General features: G+C 37.4%; 1 protein-coding gene across 1 annotated transcript in view; it reads right to left on the minus strand.

The window, feature by feature from the left end:
• Positions 1-26,036, minus strand: part of WWTR1 (WW domain containing transcription regulator 1) — an 80,827-nt gene that overhangs the window by 34,293 nt on the left and 20,498 nt on the right. Inside the window, exon 2 of the mRNA XM_075031164.1 lies at positions 800-936. Within this exon, the coding sequence (XP_074887265.1) occupies positions 800-936 (137 nt within the window). The remainder of the gene's footprint in view (positions 1-799; positions 937-26,036) is intronic.

A 26,036-nucleotide genomic window follows, 5' to 3' on the forward strand; every position in this document is an offset into this window, starting at 1 on the left:
TATCTGTTACTCATTTCCTTGAGTGGTAGAAAAGTTAAAGCTGCAGAAGTGAAATATTAGGGATTATTTGTAATTCTCAAATACACATGAAAATGTTTTCTTCCATTTATGTATTTTCTTTAAAATTTTCAGAGTTTTCATGGCTTTATTTTCACTAAGGCTCATATCTGGCAAAATCAGAGGAATGTAAGTTGATATTTAAATTTAACCTTGAAGTGCTAAACAGGAACAACAATGAAACCACACCATTTATAGAAAGTCTTTAGATAATTCATACTGCAAAACAGCCTTTTTAGTATTTTGCAAGTAGCTTCCAGTGCAGAACCTAACCATGCAAAAAAACGCCACCACTGGAAACAAACAAACAAGCAAACCAGCTACAACCTCTGACCTGAAGAAACACAGGAAAGACTGCAGACAGATTATCTAACAGCACTTCGCACAGTAAGCTTTGAAAATTATATGGTGGGCTTGTAGAGGCTTTATACCACCCCTGAATAAAAAAGCAGAGCAAGAGCTTATTTTTCTATGTTCAATACTACATCAAAAATTTGTCACAGAGGCTCTAAAATAAAATGCATGAGATGTTAGAACTTCAGCTCAAACAGTACCAATTCACTTGCTGCCAACTCTACAGAGGGAAAATAAGAAAAGGAAGTGGAGAACATACTGTTAGGCCTGACAGCAGAATCAGAGCTACCCTTCTTGAAGCAAAAATTACTTTGGCAAACAAATTAGTAAAAGGTGGCTCTCCTCTCTCTTTTGTATTTTCACCACAGAGATGACATCCAGTACTCACCGAGATTTGGCTGAGACATTGCCATAGACCTCTGTGGTATTGGTGTGGAAGTAGCTGCAGGATGGTGGCTCATGTGATTCAGTGGTTGGTTCATAGTTTTTCGAGGATCTTGCCATGTTGTAATTTTTTCTATGTGACTGAGAAAGAAAAGATAAAACACAATCTTAACACAAAATTACCGAGTATATTATATACATGGTTAGGCATAATGTCATGGAAGTCGTATTTGCTTTTCTTATCCCACATTTTTCTACCCTTCTTATCTCACCCTAGCCCACTTGAAATTATCTATTATCTCATCATTTATTTTTTCTTCTGATCATCTGCCCTGCCATTCTAACTTTTTATGCACTACTGTTGAATAATTACTTTTACTTGAACGATTGGTGGATTCTATTACAATATTGAAAATCTGTAATACACACTCATCTTCCAGATTATTTAATTGTCCAAAAGTTGTTTACTCTTGTCCTACCAATCTTTTTCTACATATTCAAACATATGGCCATTCTTCATTCAGCAATGTATGGCCATTTTTGAAAAGACAAGTGTTTGTCTTGCCAAATTCCACTGCTTTGTTCCTTACCACACCATGAAAACTAGTCTGTCTGTATGTCTCCAAGAATATCAGAATATATTCGCATTACCAAAAGGGACAGATTACGTCCTCATGACTCATGTGTAATCGCCAATTTTTCTGTAAAGGCATTAACAGTTTTTATTGCAATGTAGTCAATGTAGGTCAACAACATATCTACCACGCTAGTATGTAAACCCTCATTTACCTATATTACCCTGAAAACAATGGAGTAGTGCATGAATCTGCATGAGATTTTACAGCGAGATAACTATAAACTGTGATCTCAAATATTTTTTGCCACAGAATACAGCAGAGAAGGAACTGTGGTTTTGTTGCAACCAAAGGTTTTCATTGAAATGCATCGGTTTTGGAAGAAACTTATCAGGACATGGATTTCAAGGATCAGCATGTAATTCTATCTGAAACAAGAAAAGACAAAGGAACTATCTTAAAGCAATCAATAATCTGGTATCTCTCTAGGGACTGCCTGGTTCCATGCCCAGCTTTCGCCCAACTCACTGACCAGGCTACTGATTATTGGCTGGACTTGGGATGGGTTTTCCTCTATGGTTTTTGTTAGAAAACTTTAAAAGAGGCAAGTCTTTAAGAAGAACGTGTAAAGAAGGATAAAAAATTAAATATTCTGTGTCTGGAAACCCCTTCCAATACACCTGTCAGAAAAGCACAGTCTAACATCATCTTTACTGAACTAAGTCTCAGGCTCGTCATTGCTACTTTCACCTACATTACTAGCATTGCCATTACTGCTGTGACCACTCCACATCTTCAGACTCAGCTGATCACCGGTATTATTTCACAAGCAAGTTTCTGTCTATTGTGATGTTACCACGTCCAAACTCTTTACAGTAAGTCTCTGATATTACAAAAAATAATGTGAATTACAAGCAGGGGGAAAAAAAACCCCAACCTGAACCACTTTTTAAAGAACGGAAAAAAGTGACACTGTTTTTATTTAGTCCATAGCCATTTTCATTTCCTAATACTTTACATTTAATGTACAGTTCCAAAACTGTAACTGAAGATCAAACTTTCACTTCAATGCTTGTCTAAAACTCAGTCTCTAAGCCATTGAGTCACTTCTTTTCTTCATAGCTTCTAGAATATTTATCACTCGCAGTGAAACCACCCACCATTGCTTCTCCCGAGCATTAAAACACTTTATTCTCCCCTCATTGTAAACCTTTACTATATTTTAGCTTTTCTTCTTTTACTCTTACTTTCCAAGTATATGAATTCTTGTATCCAGTTCAGTTAAATGATCTTTTTCCAAAATTAAGGAATGGCATTCTGAATGGAAGATGCTGCTATAGTAATAAATTGGGCAATGTTTTCTGTTAAGTCCTAATTGTGGCTAAATGAGATGAAAAGCTTTTTTATTTAAAGTTCCATTGTTTTGTTTCTCTGGCATTGTAATTCAAATAAAGAAGCTACACTTAATCAAAGCTATGAATTTTGGAATACCAACATATAATAGAAAAGATTTTTCCCCAAATAGTGCGAAACATGTTTTTAAGCACAAACTTTAGTGATAAAAAAAAAATACTGCCTTGATGAAGCTTGTATCAAAACACATTTCTGACTTCAAAGCATTTTTTTTACATACAAAGACTGTAAAATTTAAGCAAAAAGCTTAAAATTAAATCAGACTTTTTTCCTGTAATGTTCATTTCTAAAAACTGAAAGCACAAATTCCTGTTAGGAAAACTTGAAACACAAGTTAAAGTATTTATGAAGTCAGCTGTATTAAGCAATCTGTAACTTGTTTGAACATATTCCTCGCTCTAACTACAAATCCAAAACCTTCAACTAGAACTGCCAATTACATAAAATGAGCAATAACAGGAAGCGCTCTTAACAAAGACACACTAGAATACCAAAACGGTCAACTTCAAAAATTCTGTTCTGTTATCAAAGTTCCTTTCAGCAGTAAGATTCTCATATTTCATGGGCATTGAAAGACAACAAAGTATGTTCATTTTTTGATTCAGGTGAGAACTATGAACTCATGCAGTCATGTGAGTTCATACTTAAGATTTTGAGGATCCCTCCATTTTAAGTATTTGGGAAAAGAGAACAAGTCTACCCAGTACAGTCCTTGGTCACCCTCACAGTAAAAGAGTGTTTTCTGATGTTCAGAGGGCACCTCCTCTCTTTCAGTTCATGCCCATTGCCTCTGTTCCTGTCAATTAAAAAGGTTGAATGTAACAGCCTGCAGTGAACCAAGCAGATGGAAGCTAATTCATGCATTTCACTCTAGTGTTCAACTGAAGTGTACAGCACAAGACAATCCCTGGCAAAATCTTTAGTTTGTTTCGGGGAAAGAAAGATGCGAGTCTTGCAGTTCATGCTGAACCATGCTCAGCACTGTCAGCCACTCATGGGTGCAAGGTTTGGCACTAGACATGGCTTTAATTCCAAAGGTGTGACATACTACCTTTAGTCAAGAGGACAAGCATTTTTCTTCCAGAACTGTCTTCAAACCCACAAATCTCAGCAGGAAGTATGACACAAATCTTTAAAACTGGGCAGCGGGTAGGACTTGCCAGTTTTAGTTCTTTTCTAACTTTTGCTGAGGTCCTGTTCTTTAAATTGTTGCTACAGCTACCTAATTTCCCAGCCCAGTATTGCCAGCTGCTATTTAATTTATTTATTTATATTTATTTTTAATTGTGTCTTCTTGCCTGAATGGTCTAAGATAATAAACATGTCACAGTGATGCAGCACTATCTCCAGGCACCAGCCCTGGTGAGATCATGGCTATGTCACAACAGGCAGCCACCAGCGCCCAGAACTAGCCTGGCAGTGTCATTGGCTGTGTCACAGCAGACAGAACATCGGTGGTAGCCATGTCACAGGGCAGTTGTTGCTGACATGGCTGGCCCAGGATGAGTATTTTATATTTATATATTGCGAGTTGCAACAGACCAGGCTAGCAGACAAGTAGCCAGGTGAACAAGGGCTGAGAGGAGAGGGCAGGGGAGGGAATGGCAGGGGCTGCCCAAGGTGGCAGAGGGTGGCTGCTCCCCCTTTGTGGCTTCTGAAGCACTGAATTCAACAAAAGTTTTGCTACAGGTGCCAATGGAAAGTGGGTCATATCCTTTTAATTTTGCACAGATTCACAGCATTGCAGATATTTAGGAAGAAGCATAGTAGCAGGAATGCTTGGTTGCAGTTGGCAGTCTATTACAATAACTATGAATTTTTTTTGTCTTTTAATACAGGGTCATTTGGTTTACTTTATTGAAACTGTAAAAAATTTTGAATCATATAGGATTTAGGTAACAGAAGTCATTAGTTAGTTTATATCATGCTGACAGTAAACATCGTTAGCTCAGCAAAATCCTGTCCAAATAATGACTTTGAAAAAAACCTTTCTAAGAACAGTACTATGTTAAGATTATCCTCCATATACTTTAAAAACCAGAAAGTCAAGCAATAGTTACTCTTTTAGAAACACGTTTGGCATAACACTTCCTGTTGAAACACTTGGTTTCTCATCACCAAATTAGGATGAAATGAGCTGTAGTTCTGTAAAGGAGCTTTTTTCCACATTGTACCACGAGACAATTCTCCATCCCTTTCTTGTTGTTTTAAAATATGCCCACTTAAAATGTCCTGCCTACGAAGGATTACGAGGAAGAGCTCTGACATTTGTTTTCCCTGAAATATGTGTCTTTTCTTAGTTATTGACATAGTGAGGCAGTCAGCATTAATCCAAGGCAGCCAGCATTAAGCCAGCACAAAACATGAAGCAGCACATAATCTAGAATCAATAAACAAGGAAGTAATTTCTAAGTTAATATCTTTCTAGGATGTACCTTTATTGCCTTGCAGATTTTCTCCTTTTTCAGTTGAAATAAGAGAGTTGCAAATTAAAAATACGCAATCAAGTTTTAATAAATTCATAAAGCCTCTTCTCACATAAGAAGTCCTTATAAGAAAAGATAAAAACGTTCTGCAAATTGCTAGGCAAAGCAACCAGCCATGAAACTGTAGCTGAAAACTAACACTCTTTTGTTCAAAATATCTTTTATCCTTTTTATAGAGAAAACAATCTGTACTTTAATTACACGTGTGAGAAGCAGGGCAATGACAACCATTTAGCAACACTTCTTAACTCACAGAACAACTGAAAAATTGATCAAAAAATGTAAGGATCATAGATCTAAAAAAAATTCAGCTGCATTTAAAACAAAACAAAACACAGGAATTTTCTGTGTAAACATGGTAACTTCTCAGCAGCCATAGCCAGGATCCACAAGTGGCCTTACTTACCCTTCCTGGTGCCATCCTGGCAGTGCACAAACATATCTTCTTCATTAAAAAACATGCAGACAGAGTGTCTGAAACAGAAGCCTCAAATATGGCATTGATATTATGATTCAAGATCAAGAAACGGCTGGTTGTTACTAGAATTTATTACTATGACCACTAAGCTAATTTGGTTTCATCCAGTTATTAAAGAAAAGGCTGTTAAACATTAGACAATGCTAATTTAACAACTTAAGATAGTAGAACTGAAACCCCAACAAATCCCTACTATCGGACTAAGATTCTAAAATAAAGGGCTTGGTTTCAGGTCGGAGAATCCTCCCCCCACCCTGATTTCCACTGTTCATGTAAATTCTCCCCCCCTTTATTTATACACAGGTATAGAAAAGGTTATGTGAAACCCTTGGAGAAACAGGTACCAGTTCATTCCACTTGAAATACATTGGATTTATACTGGGATAACAGATTTTGGCCCACTATCTTTTTATTTATACAAGAGAATAACAGAAAATGTAGCAGTGACAGAAATTAGCCTTTTTTAGATCCTTAGAGCCTCCTGGGTATCAGAACTGACAAAATTCAACTCAGAACACCCTCCTTTTTCTTAAAGGCCAATGCATGAAACATTAAACATTACAGGTGGATTTCAAACACTAAAATGCAGAATACTGTCCTAAAATTCAGGGCCGTCATCATTAACATCAATTCAAAGACAGTTACCAGTCTACAATCACCAAATGACAGGTGGCTCCCATCCATAACCCTGTTGCAAACATTCAGCAACGCACACTGTGTTGAGTAGCCAGATCAGACTCAGTCACAATGAGCAGGTGTAATAGTAGTATTTAGCTCTGGACTTTCCATAGGACTGTTTTTTGTTTTGCTTTTTTTTTTGAAAAAGTATGATACAGGCCAATGTTAGAGTAAGTCAGACTGAACTGTGATTTCATGACTGGCTGAGGACAACCCAAGTCCATGCTGCTGCTGAGAGGGGAAGTCCCATGTCCCCAGCCATGTGTTCTCATCCCTTTTCTTGGGCTGACCCCGCAGTCATGCAGTCTGCCAGATTGGGCTAAGCAAACTCTTACAGCTAACACTAATTTCTGTTTTGCCGGTTCTGTTTTTGCTGGATGCTCATCCAACCAGCTGTATGGTTGCATGAGGAAGGGAGACGCAATTCAGAGCCTTAGTGGCAGAAAAGCAGCATTTCTGGTTGTGAAACCATACCCTTTTACCACTGTTTATTTCAACTCTGGAAAAAAATAATTTTGCTCACATGTGTGAAATTTCATTGTAATGAAAACCATTTCTTCAGCTATGAAATGTGTATTTGTACACAAGAAAGAATAAGACTACAGAGAGAACCCCTAAATATCCTTATCTGGGATTGTATCAACCCATCTGTTCCTTGTTCTATTATTTCCAGAACTATTAATCCCAGAAGGATTTTTTTCTTGGCATACATTACATAGCCTTACAACAATGAGACAGCGAACAAAGCTTCAGGCAAAGGCAAGTAACATAGGCTAGAAATCTTGCCTTCATTGCTAAACTGTACCACATGGGTGACCTGCTTGGAAGACAGTAACATTTTTACTTCCCCCAACATCTGAGCTTTACACTGGTACTGGACAAAGATTAAGCATTTCACTTCCACTGTGTTAAAACTCTGGTCTAAGTGTCCCCTAAGGCACTGACTTGTATGCTAGTTTTACCTGCTTTATCAATGGAATCATATTGTTATAAAACACTTTACACACTTAATTCTGGTGTAGCAGCATCTATATAGAAGGATCACCTATTACAATAAATCTGTCTAAATTAATAAATATCACTAAAACCTCTTTCAGTCAGTCAGTCCTAAGAGCTATATTCTGTTTCTGTAAGTTTGCACCTCCCTTAAGAAAAAAGTATTTTTCTATAATTGTTAGTTTATGCTTTTAATTTTTGCATAATTTTCTGCAAATGATAATAACATTTTAATTTTCAACAGTTTTTCATAAAATAGCTCCAAAGCTATGTAAATAATATTTTTCAGTTTCCCTTGTCATTTTTACTTCCCTTTTCCCCTAAAAGGCAAGGGGAGAGAAAAATAAGAGCTGGAACAGTAACGTAATTTTTGTTTAAAAATCTATATGAATAAAAAGTGCCAATCACATTTAAACACACTTCCTGTAACAAGTATTACTATACTGATTGCTCAACCAAAGATGAAGCTAAAACTCAATGTCAAAACAACTCTGAAAAAGACTAATTTTATGAGTGTTCTAAATCTCTTAATTATTTGCTCTTTTATTATTATTATATTCTACTATTATTATTTATTATTACCTCTTTTATTGCATGACATTTTCTGTTTATCATCTACATACATTATCCAAAGAGACAGCCTAAAACTTTGGGAGAGAATTAGTGAAACAGTTCTTTGCTATAAATTTTGAAGGTAAGTGCCTCCATCACGTGTATGTATACAAAGAGGAGGAGCCCCAAACTTTAAAGAGATCTTGCCTAACCTATAATATTGAAGCTTCACTATGAAGTAGAGAGAACTCCTATGTAGAAATGTAATGAATTTTTAAGACTTGTTTTCATAAAATTCTTATTTGAGGAATATTCAAACACATGAGAAAGTAGCCCCAAAATACATATTCAAATTCTCACTTTCAAGTTTTTCAGAAGCAATCTTTGCATTTCTTATTATTATTAATCCTAGTGTGAGACCAGGCCATTTCTCAACAAGGTCTTCATAAATAAGAAGGGTAGGAAAGAAGAGACATTCATTTTATCTTCTATTTCTGCATCACAGATGAGACTGATGGAGGTTCTTAGGCAAATGAGAAATTTCAGTGCTCCCACTGAAATCAGTGAAACTTAAATATTTACAAATCAAACAGAACATGCTATTTATTATAAATGCCGCCCCCTAAGCAGCCCAAATCACGGCATTCACACCCATAAAGTCCTATGGTGCACAAGCTCAGTAAGTGGTAAATTGTATCCTAATGGTGGTCATCATCAGAGAAAAATGAAATCAAAGCTCAAATCTAAAAAACTCAGTATTTTACCAGGACTTTTTGATTCTGTTCCACCTGTTGTACCTTAGGCTTTTGTTAAATGCTTCCTGTTTGGGTGTCTGCTTCCCACTTCGAAATGCCAATGTTCCTCAGAATTTGTGGTACTGCTGTGTACTGCATTTTTTAACTGCTAGGCTCTAATCCCTGACTTCCACTGCAGCCTTGCCAAGACAGCTCAGTTAGTTTAAATTAGCAAGCAGCAGCATGAAGTATACTAATTCTCTTTCTGCTTGTACTAACTCCAACAGATGTATCTCAGTGGGTTCTATTTTCAGACCATAATTTTTTTTCCTTGTATTAGGAAATTCACATCTACTCATCTAAAAAGGTTTAAGGGGAATTGAAGAGAAAGAACTGACTTGAAATACATTATTCCATAAGTGTGCTCTCACCTGAAATAACACAAACTTAAGAGTTTGGCTAACACTGTAGTACTTGTACCGGGTCCTTTATCAGGGCTTTGTCATACAGACTGAGAGAGTGGATTTTGCGGCTGAGCCACATGAAAGTAAAGCTGCTTCAGGGCAAGTGGGAAGCTGATGACTCATCAGCACGAACAGCCCTCATGTTCTGACTCATTAACTGCTCCAAAACAGGGCCACAGCTCACACTGCCTTGGAGCACATCCAGTCATCCGCTTCCGGCTACACCACCATGGCTAAACATTGGGAAATCTGTTTACATCTCTGCAAGCAGAGCCAAATCGTTGCCCAACTTTTTCTCTCTGTCCCTCTGTTCCTTGTAAACAAAAAAGGGACAAAAAGGAAACTTGTCTCAAGTAAGAGTCCACTCACAGTGCTTTGACACTGCGTGATGTGGCAGATATACTTTTATACAGATGGAAAGTTTTTTAAATTTAAGAAAATTACCTTGGGGCCACAACATCCTAGTCTATTATGTGAGCTGCCTTATGGTACTGCAGTGCAATTTCTGGTAAAACTACAGCCAGAGCCAAGCCACACGGTATTTCAGTCACTGTTATCATGCAGGATCTAGCAGCAAGAGAGATATTGTGTATAAGGTTTCAGTGCCTTAGAAACTTACTTTAAAACATGCTGGTATAAAACAATCTATTGACACAAACCAGAGATGCTCCCAGTAACTACAGGAACAGCTTCCCCCTCCTGCCCTGCCAGTGGCCACATTCTCACCTCTCACAAGTCAAGGTGGGTTTTCTCCTCTGAGTAGGAACTAGTAATTTTGGCCCTCTCCCTGATCCTGATGAAAGCAACCATTAGTATCACAAGTCAGCTGGCCCAGGATTCTTGAGATCACAACCAACACGAGCAGCCTGCTTTCACAGCGACCACCAGTTCAGCATAGCCCCAGCGTAGCCTGAAGACAACTAGTGGAAATAACAAAGAAACATTCATGTTCATTTTCATTAAAGCCTTCCTCTGTGTAGGGGCCTAACCCACAAGGGTGCTAAGCATTCAGCCCTTCAAAACATAAACGGTTCAGCAGAGTTCAAAGTAATCACCTGTTTGCAGTTGTCATGGTTTAACCCCAGCCAGCAACTAGGCACCACGCAGCCGCTCACTCACTTCCCCTGCACCCAGTGGGATGGGGAGGAGAACTGAAAAAAAGCAGTAGTAACTTGTGGGTTGAGATAAGAATGATTTAATACCTGAAGTAAAATTAAATATAATACTAACAATAATAATAGCTCACCACCCACTAACCGATGCCCAAGCAGCAGTCTGTGCCTCCCGGCCAACTCTCCCTACTTTATATACTGAGCATGACATCCTATGTTATGGAATATCCCTTTGGCCAGTTCGGGTCAGCTGTCCTGGCCATGCTCCCTCCCAGCTCCTTGTACACCTGCTTGCTGGCAGAGCATGGGAAACTGAAAAATCCTTAACTTAGGATAAGCACTACTTAGCAACAACTAAAACATCAGTGTGTTATCAACACTATTCTCACACTAAATCCAAAACACACTGTACCAGCTACTAAGAAGAAAATTAACTCTATCCCAGCTGAAACCAGGACAGCAGTATACTTTGTGAGGCCAAACACAATGTCGCAGTCAGTTCTGCACCTTGTTCATTCCGATCCTCTGCTACCTCCTTAGATCAGTTGGTACAACTGGTTTAAGCTATGGACAGCAACTCAAATCAATAAAGTGATGCAGATTAAAACCAGACCTAATAAAAATAATTAATATATTGGATCAATTTAGGACAACTTAAGGGTTGGTAAAAAAGTTAGGAGTGATTCCTCAAGGCAGGAACTCTTCACACATTTCCTCATGGACTGTCACATTGGGCTAGATAAAATGTCAGCTTTCCAGAGATAAGGCCTTCAGCAGAGACCTGCATGCAACTTCCCTCCCAACAGCTAGTCTGACACAAGAGCCCACTGACCCTGGACATTCATCCCTGCAATCCCAGTGCAGTTTGCTGCCTCCCGCCTTCAGTTACGCTACAGTTTTGTGGGACTGCACTATAATCCAGATTCACAAAATTAAGTGGGTTAAAAAGAACCCTGAATAAGGAGGTAACTGTTTGATCAAGCAGCTGCATTTGCTTACCTTTAAACATGCAAAGTCCCCTCACCTATTTCTCAGCAACTGTCTTTTATAATCCAATAAGGTGACTTATGGCAGAGGTGAAAGGAACCTGTACTATTGCTAATTACTGTCTCGTTTCCTTCACAAGACAAGCGGGGGCCTGTTCAGGATACTGTGCACCTCAGATATTTAGGCACTCACTCCCTGCCCAAAAGGCGCTTAGAGGACTAACCTCACACCACAAAGGGCAATTGCTAAACAGAAGTGCATTTGTTTGTGCTCCTGAATGCACATAAATCTATTTCTGTGAAAAAAAGAATCAAGATTTATTTTAAAACTTCGGTCTAATTCAAATATTCAACAACTATTGGTCTGGGAAAAAATTCATACGGTACATTCACATTAAGAAAAAAATAGTGAATATCAAGAGCAAAAAAAGACTTCATCCTGCATACGTAACTGAGAATGTGTGTTAGCATACTTATTAATTATGGTAGTGCCTACTAGCCATAACTTTGTTTGCACCAAATGATAAATACCAATTGTTTACTGTACGCATCAGCCCTGGTACATTCATGCATCTCTAAAAAAACTTGTCAACTGCCTGAGGGCAGACAGTGAACCCACCACTGAGACAGTCCCTTATTTCCTCTCCTACAAGAGAGTATTAAAATAGAGTAGCTTGCTTTCATCTTTCCCAGTACCTTTTATACAACAGTAACTTTTACCACATCAGTCCCATCTGCAAATGGTTCACTGGTTCTCTGTTATTCCAGGTTCCATTCAAACTGACTTCTCATTTTAGAATTGTCAATGTACTTGACCCAGCCAATTTCACAGTACTTTATCATCTAATTCCCCTCCCCCTGTCCTTTGGCTCATCTAGCTTTGGCTTGATCTCTCCCTCTATTCAAAAAATTTGTCTCAAGCAGACAAGGCACTAGGTTTTGGGGTTGTTTTTTTTTTTTTTGCAACTCTTTCCATTGGAAGAAACATCCTCTATGGCTTTGCCTTGTGAGCTCCCTCAAAATTCTTAAATATTATCTCCTTTGCTCTACTTTTAAACTTATTTCACACTCTAGTCCCTTTCACTAGGGTTTGACTTCACAACTGCACAAAATCAGCTTTAGATGGCATTTAGTGCAGATTGTTTTAAAGAGCCTATCTACTAAAAGGGAAACAGCCAAACAGATGTGAGTTTGGTGAGCTGTGCTGCAGATTGGAGAGAAAGGAAATACCCTTACTAAGAAGCAGAAATAAACAAACAACTAAAAATCTCAGCTTCTTGCTAAATTATTTTAGAAAAGTTGGGGAAAAAAAAAAAAGGCAGCATACATCTTGTATTCGCAGGGGCCAGAAGAAAGATCCTTTTTCTTGGACTATAAACTCTGGCTAGCTTTTCACAGTCTTTGTTATATTTGAGCGAGTTGGGGAACAGTTGATTCTGGTTGTTCACAGATAATTAGTTTGGAAGAGTCTCGTTTGGTTTTTGCTTACTATTAGAGACATCAGATACATAAATATGTTTCTAGTTCCAAAACAGTTTTGACATAGAAGCTATTTACAAGAAATCTTCTTTCTACTCCCTGGGTTTTACTAAACGTTGAATATTTCAAAAAATGTTTCTTCCAGGCTTCATGCAGTATAAATTTTATAGCCCTTTTTCTAAATATGGCATTGTTATAGATATTGTAAAAGCTATTTTTCCACCTGCAGTTCACTTCAAGTTAAATTTATTTTAAGCTTTGCCATTTTTTCATGTCACAGTTATTCCTTGCTAAGTGGAGTTATATAGCATTAAAAGAGAAAGTGTAAAGGTACTGAAATTAACTCTCTGATTTTTCAGATGTAGATGGAATCAACATTTGAAAAGCTAATCTACCCATTCTACCAGTTAAACTGCATAGTACTTTAAGATTTTCAAATGCTAAGTGAACTCAACTGGACTGTGAAGTTATGATTTTTTAAAACATATTTCTTGAGAACTGCTTCACTAGCCTCACAGAATCTTGTTCAACTGTAAAAGTCTAGTATCACCAACTTCTTAAAAATCTTAGCTCTATTATTCCTTCTGAAATGACCTTTATGTCTTGCAGTCACAGGTGAGCAAAACTTAAGATATGAATTGAATGCAAATGAACAATTACCCTACGTGCATGTGTCCAATTCCCACAGAAATTAAAGGAATTTGTGTCTATATTGTGCTAAAAAAAACAGGATAAGGGCCATGAAGGTCCTTCACTATACTGGATCTTTGACATCATGCAAGTGAATAAGCATGAAAGAAAACCATAGAACCAATATTCTTTGTCATTAAACAGAGAATTCAAAAACCATGACTAGAATCTAAAGAAATGAAATCTACTTAGCACAGTTTAATTTATTTAAAAAAATAGCAAGTCGCAAGATTCCAATTCATCTCCACAAAATCACATGAAGTGACCTTCAGAAGTATTATTTTACCCCTCTAAGGTAAGTGGAAAAAAAGGTGCACAAGTACCTAGTCCTGTGTAACAATTAGGATGAAAAAAATTACCGTACAAATAAAAATATCCTTTTTTCTTTAAGAAAACCTTTGATCTTATTTCCCTCACACACTTCAAAATTACTTCCTGGCCTAGTGTCTGCTCCCAGGAAACTTCAATTGAAGGGTGAGACCCACCGTGTACAGAAAAATAAAAACACTGGTTTGGGTAAAAAATTAACTCACAAATGAGTATTTTTAAATGCTTACCAACAGCAGTTACATTTATTGACATGTTTAGAGACCTCCAAACCCACTGTTCACTAGGGAAACACCAACAGCTCCCTAAGGATCACAGAAGCAGCAGTGCCACTGTGATACCACCATGAATTCTTGCCTTAAGGTGGTTAGTTTGATCAAGGGTGGGGCCAGGAATCTCTGAAGGGGATGAAGAGGATCAAGGAAATTCTATAATTAAGCAATACTTTACAGCAGCTTATGTCAGCTGTTGGAACCAGTGGGAGGACTGGCTGGGGAGTGCCAAAACAACTAGCAAAAGTCTTCCTCACCAGACCATACGCAGCCTATCACCCTCAGCACTGTCCCTGCCCCACGTCTTCCCAAGGTCACCTTATACCAACACCTGTTGGTTCTGCAACTTGGGGATGCACTTCAGTTATTGCTGTCATCTTTCTAATCCTGAAAGGGGGAGGAATTTATTGTTCATTAAAAAAAGTGAGAAACATTTTAGATTGTCTCTAGTAAGAAAACTACATATGCTACGTGCTCCCTTGGATATTAAAAGAGAATTTGTGAATGCTTCTTTGTAAGAATCCTCCATTAAACACTCTTAATTATTAACACTAGTGGGTTAATTAATTCTCAACTTCAAGTAGCTTTAGTTTCAAAAGATCATAGAATCACAGAATGGTTTGGGTTGGAAGGGACCTTAAAGATCACCTAGTTCCACCCCACCCCACCCCCCAGGCAGGGGCACCTTCCACTAGATAAATATATATTGGATATATTGTAATTTATATATACAAATATTTTATATTTCTTTGCAGATATTCTATCTTCTCCATGGCCATTATATGCACAAAAGAAGGGCAGGACATGGTTCAATAACTGTATGAGAATACACTGTTCTGTCTGTAGCATGCAGTTGGATTCCTCTTCCTTTGCCCCGCTTCTTTTCCCTTTCTCTCACCACAGACTGGAAAATTTCAAGAACCAAGTTCTGCCTCTCATCACAACATGAAAAGGCTTTACAGAAATGACAGCACCATGTCCTAACATCATGCACCCACCTGTGCATTTGATAACGGTAACTCATTAAGTAAACTGTAACAGTCCCCACAATGTGGGAACTACCTTCCAAACATGTAAGAGACAGTCACTTCTCTTAATGTAAAGCTTGAAGATCATGCAGTAATTTCAGTAGGATAGTCCAATTTTTATGGCTTGTCACTTGTTTACAGCCCTGTTAAATGCAAACTTAAGTGGAAATGGGACCAAGTTAAATTATGACCTGAATCAGATCTTGTTAAAGACAATGAGCTTCACTCTGGCATGAGCCCACACAGAACATGTTTGGAGAAAAATCTTTATTGGCATAGACAGTTTACATGCCAGACTGTGCAGACAAAGCATCAACTGCATTAGGTTTGCAGTTGTCTTAGTCTTTTCTTTTAGCTTATGTTTACATTACACACAAAAAAAGGAATGTGAAAAGTTTAATACAATGAACCGGAATAACATACTCAGTGTTAGCTTCTTTTGGTCCTCTCATGGTTGTGCACTCTGATACCATTGTTAATTATATAATCACACACTATTTTTCCAGAGAGTGCCTGCTTTACTTACTAAGCGCATTTGACTATTCAAAGACTCAGTTACTGATGTGCTATTAGGTATTTTCTTTATCTAGCATGCAGATATAATAAACTGTGTTTAAAAGATGAGTAAATCATCACAGTGCAACTTCAGAGATTTCCATTCAGTTTTGCACCATTGTCCCCATTTTACAGATCAGGAGTACAACATATGTAGAAGTATCCAGTAATTTCAGGGAGCGCTTTGAACTCACTGGCACTTAAGAGTAAGCTAGTGTAGCTAGTCCACATTTACAGCTGCCGCAAAGCACTCCGATTGGCCCCTATTGATATCCTTGAAACAACTGGTGGTAGGCAGTCAGAACAGCTGTTAAGTATTATTTTCTAGCTTCAGCATTTTAATTATCTGCTGACATTATTGACTGTTAATCAGGAAAGCAAAAAAGTTTGCCTTATTCAAAGCCAAAGTGTTAATAATATTTTGCAAAAGATCATGCGCATGGTATATACATATGAAGAGAAAAAAACTATTAGGTGGAAGAGCTTAAAGCTGCATGCTATTGATTTCATTTATACAGTTCAACAGGTGGAAAGAGTAAGATTTTATCATTTATTATATCACTAAAAGCACACAAACACATAAAACCAGCATCTATCAATTCTCCTTTGAAAGTACAGAAATTAATAACTAACATTCAGTAATTCAACTATTCATTACTGTAGTAAGTTCAAGGGACAGTCTACAGTATTTCAACCTGCAGGTTTAGCTAATAAAATCCATGGTACTTGCTTTTTCAGACATCAATAATGTTTCATGAAAATTTCATGAAGTTTTAACAAAGAGACACAATGTAATTATTAAACTGATTGAACCATGGACTTCATTCTCCTACTGCATGCTCATCATAATTTCTAATCTTGAAGCTGGAACATTACATAAGTATTTGAATATTTATTATATTATGCTAAGTACTAATTAAAATAACTTCTTCAGTGAAAAGAGTTGCTCTTTTCCTGAATTAGTTTCAGCATTATTCACTACTGTGAAGAAAACTTCAAGAATGTCCTGCTAAGCTTCCCTGTAATTGACTGATTCCATTGTTGGTATACACTGAGGACTTAAAAAACATTAAACTAGTTATACAAAGGGAAACAAAACACCCTTTGAGTTCTATTGACAACTTAACCTTTAGAATTTGGATGAAATCCCAACTCTTGAAAGGAAGAAAATAAGGAACTGAATGAAATTGTTACATAGAACATTCTTACAGGATTTTTTAATGTATACAATATACAATGACATTAATGCAGTTGTTTACTTGATGAGTGCCTGTAGCACTCATATTTAGAGACATATTAGTGATTCTACTAAAACCATGTTTATTTTATTTTAGGGGGAAAAATAGAAAAATCTGAAGACAAAATATTCCTTAGAGAGATACATGACACTTTCAGGTTCATGAAGTTACAGAAATTATTAAATATGTTATAGAATAAAAAATAATTAACTGTCCTCCACTTGAACTAGAGGGCTATAATCAGGTTTCGTTGTGAATGCCTCTATTTACCAATAAAAAAGCCATGTCAAAAGTGACCATATTTATGAACAATCATGGTTTACATACATGAAATATAAAATGGTGCTGTAACAAGAAATGGAGAAGCAGCCCAATCTAATAAATGTTCTTTTACTATCAAGCTGGCATTTCTAGACAAGCTGTTATTATTTTAACATACTCTGCATTCCAGTAAAAATAAACAAACAAACAAACAAGAAACCCCCTTTCAACTATGCAGAATCCCCTTATAGGGAAATAATCAAAATCTTCCCCAGGCAAGAACAGATAATGGGACAGACAAACAACCCAGAACAAAACAGGACATAAAATCCCTATGAAGTTATAAAAAAATTCTCCTTTAAAGTTGTATCCCACTGCATTGGCCAGAGGCAGAGAAATGTATGACACTGCAGAATTTGGTCCCAGAATTCTCTTCTGCAGTCTAGATATTATTTCACATTTTGCTTTCCGAGGCTGTCAGAAAATCACCATTACTGTTGCCAAAGCATTGTTCATTTTGCATGTGCATAAAAAAAAAAATAAATATTTTTTTCTAGTACCGGTGCTCTTTTGGTCAGAGAATTAATAGGGTTGAACTCATACCATAATACCAGAACACTCTGCTATTTGTGCTATTTAACTAACTGTCATGTACTGTTTTCTCTTTGTAATTTGAAGAATAACTGTCAAGAGCTTCAGATCATTGCAATATATTCAAGCATACTTTTGTAAAAGGTTTTTGTTGCAGAAATAATTTATTTTCTGCTCCAAAAGTAGGCACATCTGCAATCCTGTCTGCCTGCTGGTTTTGATATCATAGAGGGACCAGCTTTTCTTAAAAAGACAACAAAACGGTGTTACCACAGTCTCTAGAATTTCTTTCCACAAATGCACAGCAGTTGTTCTAACTTTTTCCTATGACAAGCTCTCTTTTTCCAGTTCTGCTTGGTCAGAGTTTCCAAACGATAACATGAATTGGCTTGAAGAATATATTTCCCAAACAGACGATTCTCCTTCACTGGAAACTGAGCACTCTGGCTCAAAATACACACATTTGTGCAAAGCAGTTCCTGGTACTGCAACTCTCATTCAAAGATCATTCTCACAACCTCAGCTTTCAGGTCAGTACATTTATTAAGCTCCAAAAAAAGTCAAAATAGCTTCTGCTCTCTGAACTTAACGGCAGCACTCTTTATATTTCAATAGGAAGGCCTGTGGCTACAGCACAACAGACATGCAGAACCAAACTAGATCCTAAAATACATTTTTTGTTTTTCCTCAAAGCCCAAAACCCCTAATTGTTCAAACCAAGATTTATATCTTGTCAATAAGACTTCAACTAGTTTGCCAAAATTACTTTGGCAAAAGCATTTTCTCCTCTGATTTAGTTAAAACATAAGCAATTAAAAATAATATTTAGGCAACCAACTTAATTCACGATATCACAGATATAATTTTTTAAAATTATAATTGTATTTTTATGTATACTTTTATTCAGGTGAATAAAATTACTTTAGATGTGTATTTATCTACCACAATAGTGGCTATGAGGTAGCTAAGATTATTTTAAATTTCAAGCTCCCCAAATATCTCAGTATTTTAGAAAATAATTTTTTTTTTATTACTGAAAATTGTCAGCAACAACTTTGTGATGGTTAACTGTAAGTGCTGAAGTTTCATCAACTTGCCAGTGATGCAATGCATCACACTTTTGTTTTGCAGATTTATGGAATGAAAGAAGCAGACACTGAAAAAAGGGCAGCTCATAGTTGTGTTACAAGATTGCCTGCTGCTTGTGGAAGCAAATCTTCTATTGATTTCATTGGGGGTGATGCTTGTCCAAGAAGCATGAAACCGCTTAGAGGGATAAGAAAGAATCTGTGCTTCATGCTGCTAATCTAACCACCAAACTCCGTTTTTCGGTCCCTGCTCTCCTTTCAGTGTTATATGGTGTAGAGTAAGAAGCATTCTTTCAAACCTGCGTGTCTGAAGTTAAATAAACACTTCTAAATTTCTTTTATAACATGTAATATGTACATAAGGATGTGGACATGTGGTTACTTGAAAGAGTTGTACTGCCCAAGCATTTTGGCAAGGTTTGAGAACCCTGCCCTCCTGCACCAGGGTCTGTACTAACTAGCCTGCTAGTCAGTGGTAACTACACACAGATGACATTCTTGCAGACAATCATAGCCAGAGGGGTGGAGGATCCATACATATTTAAAAAACAACCAACTAACCACCTTGCCCCCTCTCCCCCCCAACCCAACAACCCCCAAACTTTTAGACCTCATTCATACAGTGGAAAAAAGTTAGACTCTGGACAATATGGGCAGAGAAAGAGGGTATCAGGATGCCTTTTACATTTCCTCCATAGAATAAATTCAGTGAGAGAAAATCTGTTTCTTTTAAACTAATACTGAGACACCTGTGAACTTGAATGGATCAGAACTTTGTCTTCCTCTATTTGGACCATTTCTATCACTACTGAGACTACAGTAAGGACAAAAGACAGTTCAGGATAAACATATTTTTAACAGAAGGCTGAACAGAACATTGCTCTCTTTATAAGTTCTCATAAGGTGAAGAAAAGGAAAGCAATCAACCAACATCAACTGATGTATGCTAAGGAAAATGGAGCATAGCTCTTTCCTCTTCCCTGTAAGCTTACGAAGAAATCCATTAGGACTCCTGATACTCAGAAAATACCCTCACTTTCAGGACCTGAAGAAACATCTGATGGATTCTATTAAAATAATGACAAAACCCTGTCTCTCATCAACATCTTCTCTGCTATTCCATATTACCCATTTAGGGGGTTCCCTCAGAACATGGGAAGATTTCAAAGGGTTCAATTTCTTACATGACATATACACATGAGAAAAATCCCACCACTTCTTCCAGTGAATTGACTCACAGCAAACAAATTAAGATTGATCGAATTTCTTGTAGCATCTGTGTGTTTACATGTTTTTATTACCCCCTTGCTTTCAATTTTGAAGGTCAGCTCAGAATATAAAAAAAAAGTTTAATAAAGAAATGGTTCTTTTCACAGTTAGCACTGGTTATCCACTGCCTTCTGCTTACACCACTTTTACTCATGGGTTTTGTGCTGTGAGGTCCTCAGTACTTCACTCTACTAGACAAAAATGTGATCACGTTATAAATAACTTTTTCAGGAGTTTCTTACAAAATTTTGACTCCCAAAATATTGTTTCCAGCTCTTCAGAAAGTTTTAGTACACAAAGGTTGAGAGGTGTCCTATTTTGATTGTTTTTTTTTTTCTTTATGATTCATGGTGGAGGTGATTAGCTAGCAGATGAATTTTTCTTGGACCTTATTTCTGCCTTCCATATGACGAACTGATTAGTTCCCATGGAAGAAAAGGCAGTACAAATAACCATACTAATCGCTAGAGTTCAGAAAGTTGGCCTTTTACAATCTCAAACTACTGTGTATCCAGGAAATCCTGCCAGACAGTCACTGTTTGCAAATGGTTGGGAAATGCGATCGTCTGCCATGAAAAACAGATGAAAAGCAGGATCTGGTTAGAAGACCAAGCCTTTGCCCAAACAAAACCTTTCCAAAATAAAGAAACAATGTCTGGTAGCTGACAGTTGACCTCAGCTGAGGAAGGGTGACAGTTCTGCACTGGTGCTCTCTGTACGTAATTTGAGAATTTTAAACGAGACCAGAATTTCAAATAAGATTTAGCTGAACATAAGGAATTGCTGTCAATTCTGACACTGCAGTAATATTTCGATTAAATGTAGTCTACTTGAAAGGAAATCTGTCTTTTTAAAATTTAAGTACAAATGTGGACAAGCAAGACTTCCCTTAAGCTGAGAATAACGTATAAAAATATCAGACATTTAACAATGTAGGTGCATCTCACCGATTTACAATGGAGAGCACAGTTCCATTAGAAGTACAAGTGCACACTTTTTTGAGAATTACTTGTACAAGTATGAGAAGTTGTGTACATTTCATAGGAATATACTGTGCTGTATTTAAAAGGAATAATGCTATGATATTGAAACAGCACATATTAACTACATTATTAGCAGTTTAGACGAGGGCCCTAAGCCTATTTATTTAGTAATGGAAAAGAGAGTGACTGATCAGGTAATGTTTAACCTATACATTAAACCTGGGTAACAAATATAATTTTGGGGCAGGGAAAAGAGAAAGAGGCTTGCTATCCTCAGAAAAGGTGTGACTATTTTTTCAATATTAGAATGCTGTACCATAGCTATGAAAAATGCTAATATTGACTGAAAAAACATTAAAAAGGCAGTGTCACAGAACACTAAAATTTCCTAATAAACCATTTAATATCTGGTATCTAAAATCCAATCTTTAAAATCTAGTAGGAATGAAGTATTTTAGACCAGCTTCTTACCTGGAAAATAGTCTCCCTGTATTTCAATTGGACTTCTTATTAAATAAATGCAGAATTATTTCATAGAAACATGCAATATCCTGAGTTGGAAGGGATCCACAAGGATCATCAAGCCCAACTCCTGACGCCACACAGGACAACCTAAAAGTTAAACCAGGTATCTGAGAGTTGTCCAAATGCTTCTTGAACAACAACCAGCTTAGTGCCATGACCACTACCCTGGGGAGCTTGTTCCAGTGTTTTACCACCCTCTCACAGGACAACTTTTTCTTAATGTCCAATCTGAACTTCCCCTGACACAGCTTTAAACCATCCCCTTGCATCCTATCACCAGACACCAGGGAGAAGAGATCAGCAACTCCCTCTCTGCTCCCGCTGTGAGGAAGCTGTAGACAGCAATGAGGCCACCCCTCAGTCTTCTCCAAGCTGCACAAACCTAGTACCTTAGCGGCTCCTCCAAAGTCATGTCCTCTACTCCTTTCACCACCGCTGTTGCCCTCCTTTACAACTTCACATTGTAAATATTTTTGGTAAGACTGTACTTTATTGAGTTCAAAGCCTTAAAATCCTTTATGGTCTTTAAAAAAACAGGCAAAGAATTTGTAGCATCCAAATTCAATGAAATAGTAAATGAAAATGAACCTTGACCAAAAATAAACTACTAGGAGGCAAAAGAAACCATGAGAATGCAATTTAAGATATGACCTGCAAGGAGCTCTGTCATCTTAATGAAGATTTGTCATGTTTTATTGGCATACTGTGTTCAGAAGAGGAATAAAGCAGTCCTATTTCAAAATTTACCTGGTAAACTTTAACCATATGTTGGCACTTTCATATTTACAATAATGAAAGTAATCAGGTTATCACCTGACTGAGAGGTAAGGGCAATCATCCTGTATTTTTATTTTCAGTTCAGCTTCTATCAGCCAAAACAAATTCACAGAGTCTTTTTCTTTGGGTGCAACTGAATTGTGACCCGAGATACACATCAGATATGTGCCCCTAAAGGTATGACTACAACACTGATGAAGTCAGAGGGGACTGACATTACTGGTCTTGACACAGATAGGGTTGTGTAGTCGTCTTTGTTCTTGCATATAAAGAAGCCAGGGAAAGAAATCAAATGGAGCTATTTCCTTGTCTCATCAACCAGTGCCTGCATCAGGGGTCATACCAGACCAAGAGGAGCGGGAGGCCACTTCAATGTCTGGCTGCTTCTCAGCCCCTTATCTCCATTAGTAAAACCAGTAGCAGGAATGAAGACCTAACAGAAAAGCAGCTCTCTGCTCCCACCAGGGAGGGAACTGAGTAACAGCTGAAGAAGAGGCAGAATATAAGTAACTTGAGGGGCAGCCGGGAGGCCACTGCCAACTGAACCACCAAAGAGGAGGGGAAAAATTATTTTCTACACTTCACTTTTAAAATATGCTCGTCTCACTCATCTACTGGGTTCAACTGACTGTACACGCTCTATATTTTTACTTTCCAATGTCACAGTGTCTTCCACTACCAAGGATATTATTGCTGTGTTATTCCCATTGAAGTCAGTGTCAGTACTTACACTAATTCCCCTTAGACTGCATCATGTAATACAGTCTTATGTACTGATTTGTTGACATAAAGCATATAAATAAAAACAGACAAGCACAGGAAAGAAATCAGAATTGCTGGTTTTTTTCCTCATGGCAACTAATTGCTTTCTGCTACCACAAACTACTGACCCAGGGCTAGTGTGAAGCCATTGATCTTCTCTGGACCTTCCGGACTCTAAGACATGAAGGTCAATATATGACCTGAGACAAATAACAACTTAATATTTCCACATGATTATTGTTCCCCCCCAAGCTTTTCTGTATGCTCTCTGGAAACACTGCAATGATATTCTAAAAGTATCAACATACTACACACAAATAAGACAAAACCCCACAATATTGCACTCCAAGTCATTTCTTACAGACATTTTCTTCAAAAACAGACAAGTCCATGTTTTTCTACCAAAGTTGAACATACGGAGAAAAAAAAAAAAAGCCAGACTTTTCTTCTCATTCAATGCGAAATGAATGTTACACATAACAGCTTCTGCTGAGAACCCCTAGACTTAATTAACATTCTGCAGGTCACCCAGTTACAGAGCTTGGCTTTGAAAGACTCAGCTGAAAAATAAAACACTATTTTGTAGCTGTAATTTACAAGATAGTTTTGTCACCCACAATTAAATGTTATCTTAAATTTGGAATTTTTAAGTACACATTTGCCTAACTGTGCCCACAAATCAGACAGCCAGATTATGAATTCCTTTTTCATTTTACTAGAGACACATTTGGAACCTCAAATCTGGAGGAAAACTACAGATCCAATCACTGTTTCATAGGTAATCTCTCATAACTAGGAAAAGGACTGAACACATCAGGAAAGTTTACAAGGCTATCCATAGGACTGGCACAGCTCACCAAAGGGCACCAGAGAAACTCCAATAAGAAGATAGTATTTCTGTCTTTGGAACAAGTTCAGTAGCGTGCAGTAAGCAAGGTAGGAGAACACATGAAAGGAGATGAAGTAAAGCACCTAGCTGTTTATTAACTGTGAACTTTTAATCCTGTGTAGTGAATGAGTCAACAAGCCAGGGAAATAATATGCAAGAGCATAACTAAAGACAGCTTTAGCTGTCAAAATAAAGGTTGCACAGGGCAGTAAAAACTGGATCTAATAAAGCAGCACGAAGTTTCACAGAAAAACAAGTTAACAGGTCTGGTTAATACAAACATGAATGACAAAGGAGGGGGGAAAAAAAGGATGGCTTGAGAAGTTGTAATTGTTCAGGCACTAAATTCGTTGCAAGCTATATACAAGTTTCAACTCACCCTGATCTTTTTTCATGTAGAATGCATGTCTGGCTTCTATTTCTGAAGTTGTGAGTTGCTAGCCATCCAGTTTGTAAAAAAGGTTTAAAAAAGGTTTAAAAAGCAAGCATCTTCACAGTGTAATCAGCTGGAGATCACTAAGAGTTGTTCACTACACCTTGCAGCAAGGAATATTAAACTTCAATGAGTTCTGCATGGCCATGACTGCAAAATTCATTTACTGCTGTGTTTCACAGCAGGCAGTTAGCTTGCTAAATCCACAGAGCATGAAGCACTGCCTAAGTGGATGGGACCTTCCGTATGCCTTGCTGAGGTGCGTCAGCTTCAAGAACTAATTCTGGAAGAGGCATCCAACTACAAAACCCCAGCAAGAGAACGATGTCTTTGGCAGAAAGAAATACACTTTGATTTCAGTCCAACCATGCAGTTACAACTCTGTGGTCAGAGAAATAATGGTGGTTATTCCCAGAACAAGTGATTTTCACAGATGTTCCTAAAGCACGTAGTTGTCATAACACATGATGTTCTCTCTGTATCTTGTACAATAGAGGTCCCTTTCTTTTTAGCAACTGTGATGTACCTAAAAACAAGACTCTATCATACATACTAACATGCCTGTTCAATTCATCAAAACTAAACCCACTTCCACGGTCCCACCTGGCATCAGCAGAAAGGAACGGGGGGGGGGGAGAAGGGGAAGAGCTGGGTCAAACCCCTGCAACAAAAAAAAACCTTCCCCACAGCAAGAGCTGGAGAGTATTCTTCAGCCGTTATGGAAATCAATTAGTTAACTCCTATATTATGTAGCACTGGTTTACTTTTGTCTGTCTGTGAGCAGCTATATGAACAATTTCTAATGAATACTTACACTTCTCTCTCATCTTTCTACAAAGCAAAAATCCCTCCAGATAGGGATCAGCTGTTTTCTCTCAGGTGCCAAATATTGTGGACTTTAATCCAACACTCCAACTGATTTCAGTCAGTATTTTGCTTAGTGAGAGCCAAACACATTATTAACACATTAAACAAATGCTTAATATTTTCATTATAGATGTAATCTAGACATGGCTATTTTACTGAACTCCCCTGTCTTATTTCTACTGAAGTGAATGGCAAAACATCCACTGACTGCAGGGCCAAGTAAGAAGCAGTAAACTATTCAAATACTCTGTAAGTAGAGTTCAGGCCACAAGCAGTAATTGTTTAATGTGGGTAGATGTCTTTGAAAAGGGATCATCTTTCACTCACTCCCTTTCAGGGCATTTAAACTAAATATTCTTCATGTATAAATGTTTCTCACTGACATAGAAAAAGAAATTGCTTCTATCTTAGCAGTTCCATTTTTTTCCAACCTCAAGAAAAATATTCTGAAGATTTTTAGTAACAATGGTATTATTCAAGAGCCAAAAGAACCTGGGCTCGACATGCATATGATCATGTAATTTATCAACCCTGGATTTAAATTTGTAGTCCTTTTAATGGCATAATTAGCCCTGATATCTGAGGTTTGACCTCATACAGAAAAGGAAGGCCAAAATAGCTGTGTGAACTGAAGAACAAGTATGTATGCCTTGCTTATGTTTAAACTGATCATCATCTTGCTTTAGATTATTTTAAGCAGGTAAGCTTTAAGTGAAATTAGAATTAGCTTAAT

Source organism: Buteo buteo, chromosome 7 (genome assembly GCF_964188355.1).
Source record: "Buteo buteo chromosome 7, bButBut1.hap1.1, whole genome shotgun sequence".
Classification (NCBI taxonomy): domain Eukaryota; kingdom Metazoa; phylum Chordata; class Aves; order Accipitriformes; family Accipitridae; genus Buteo; species Buteo buteo.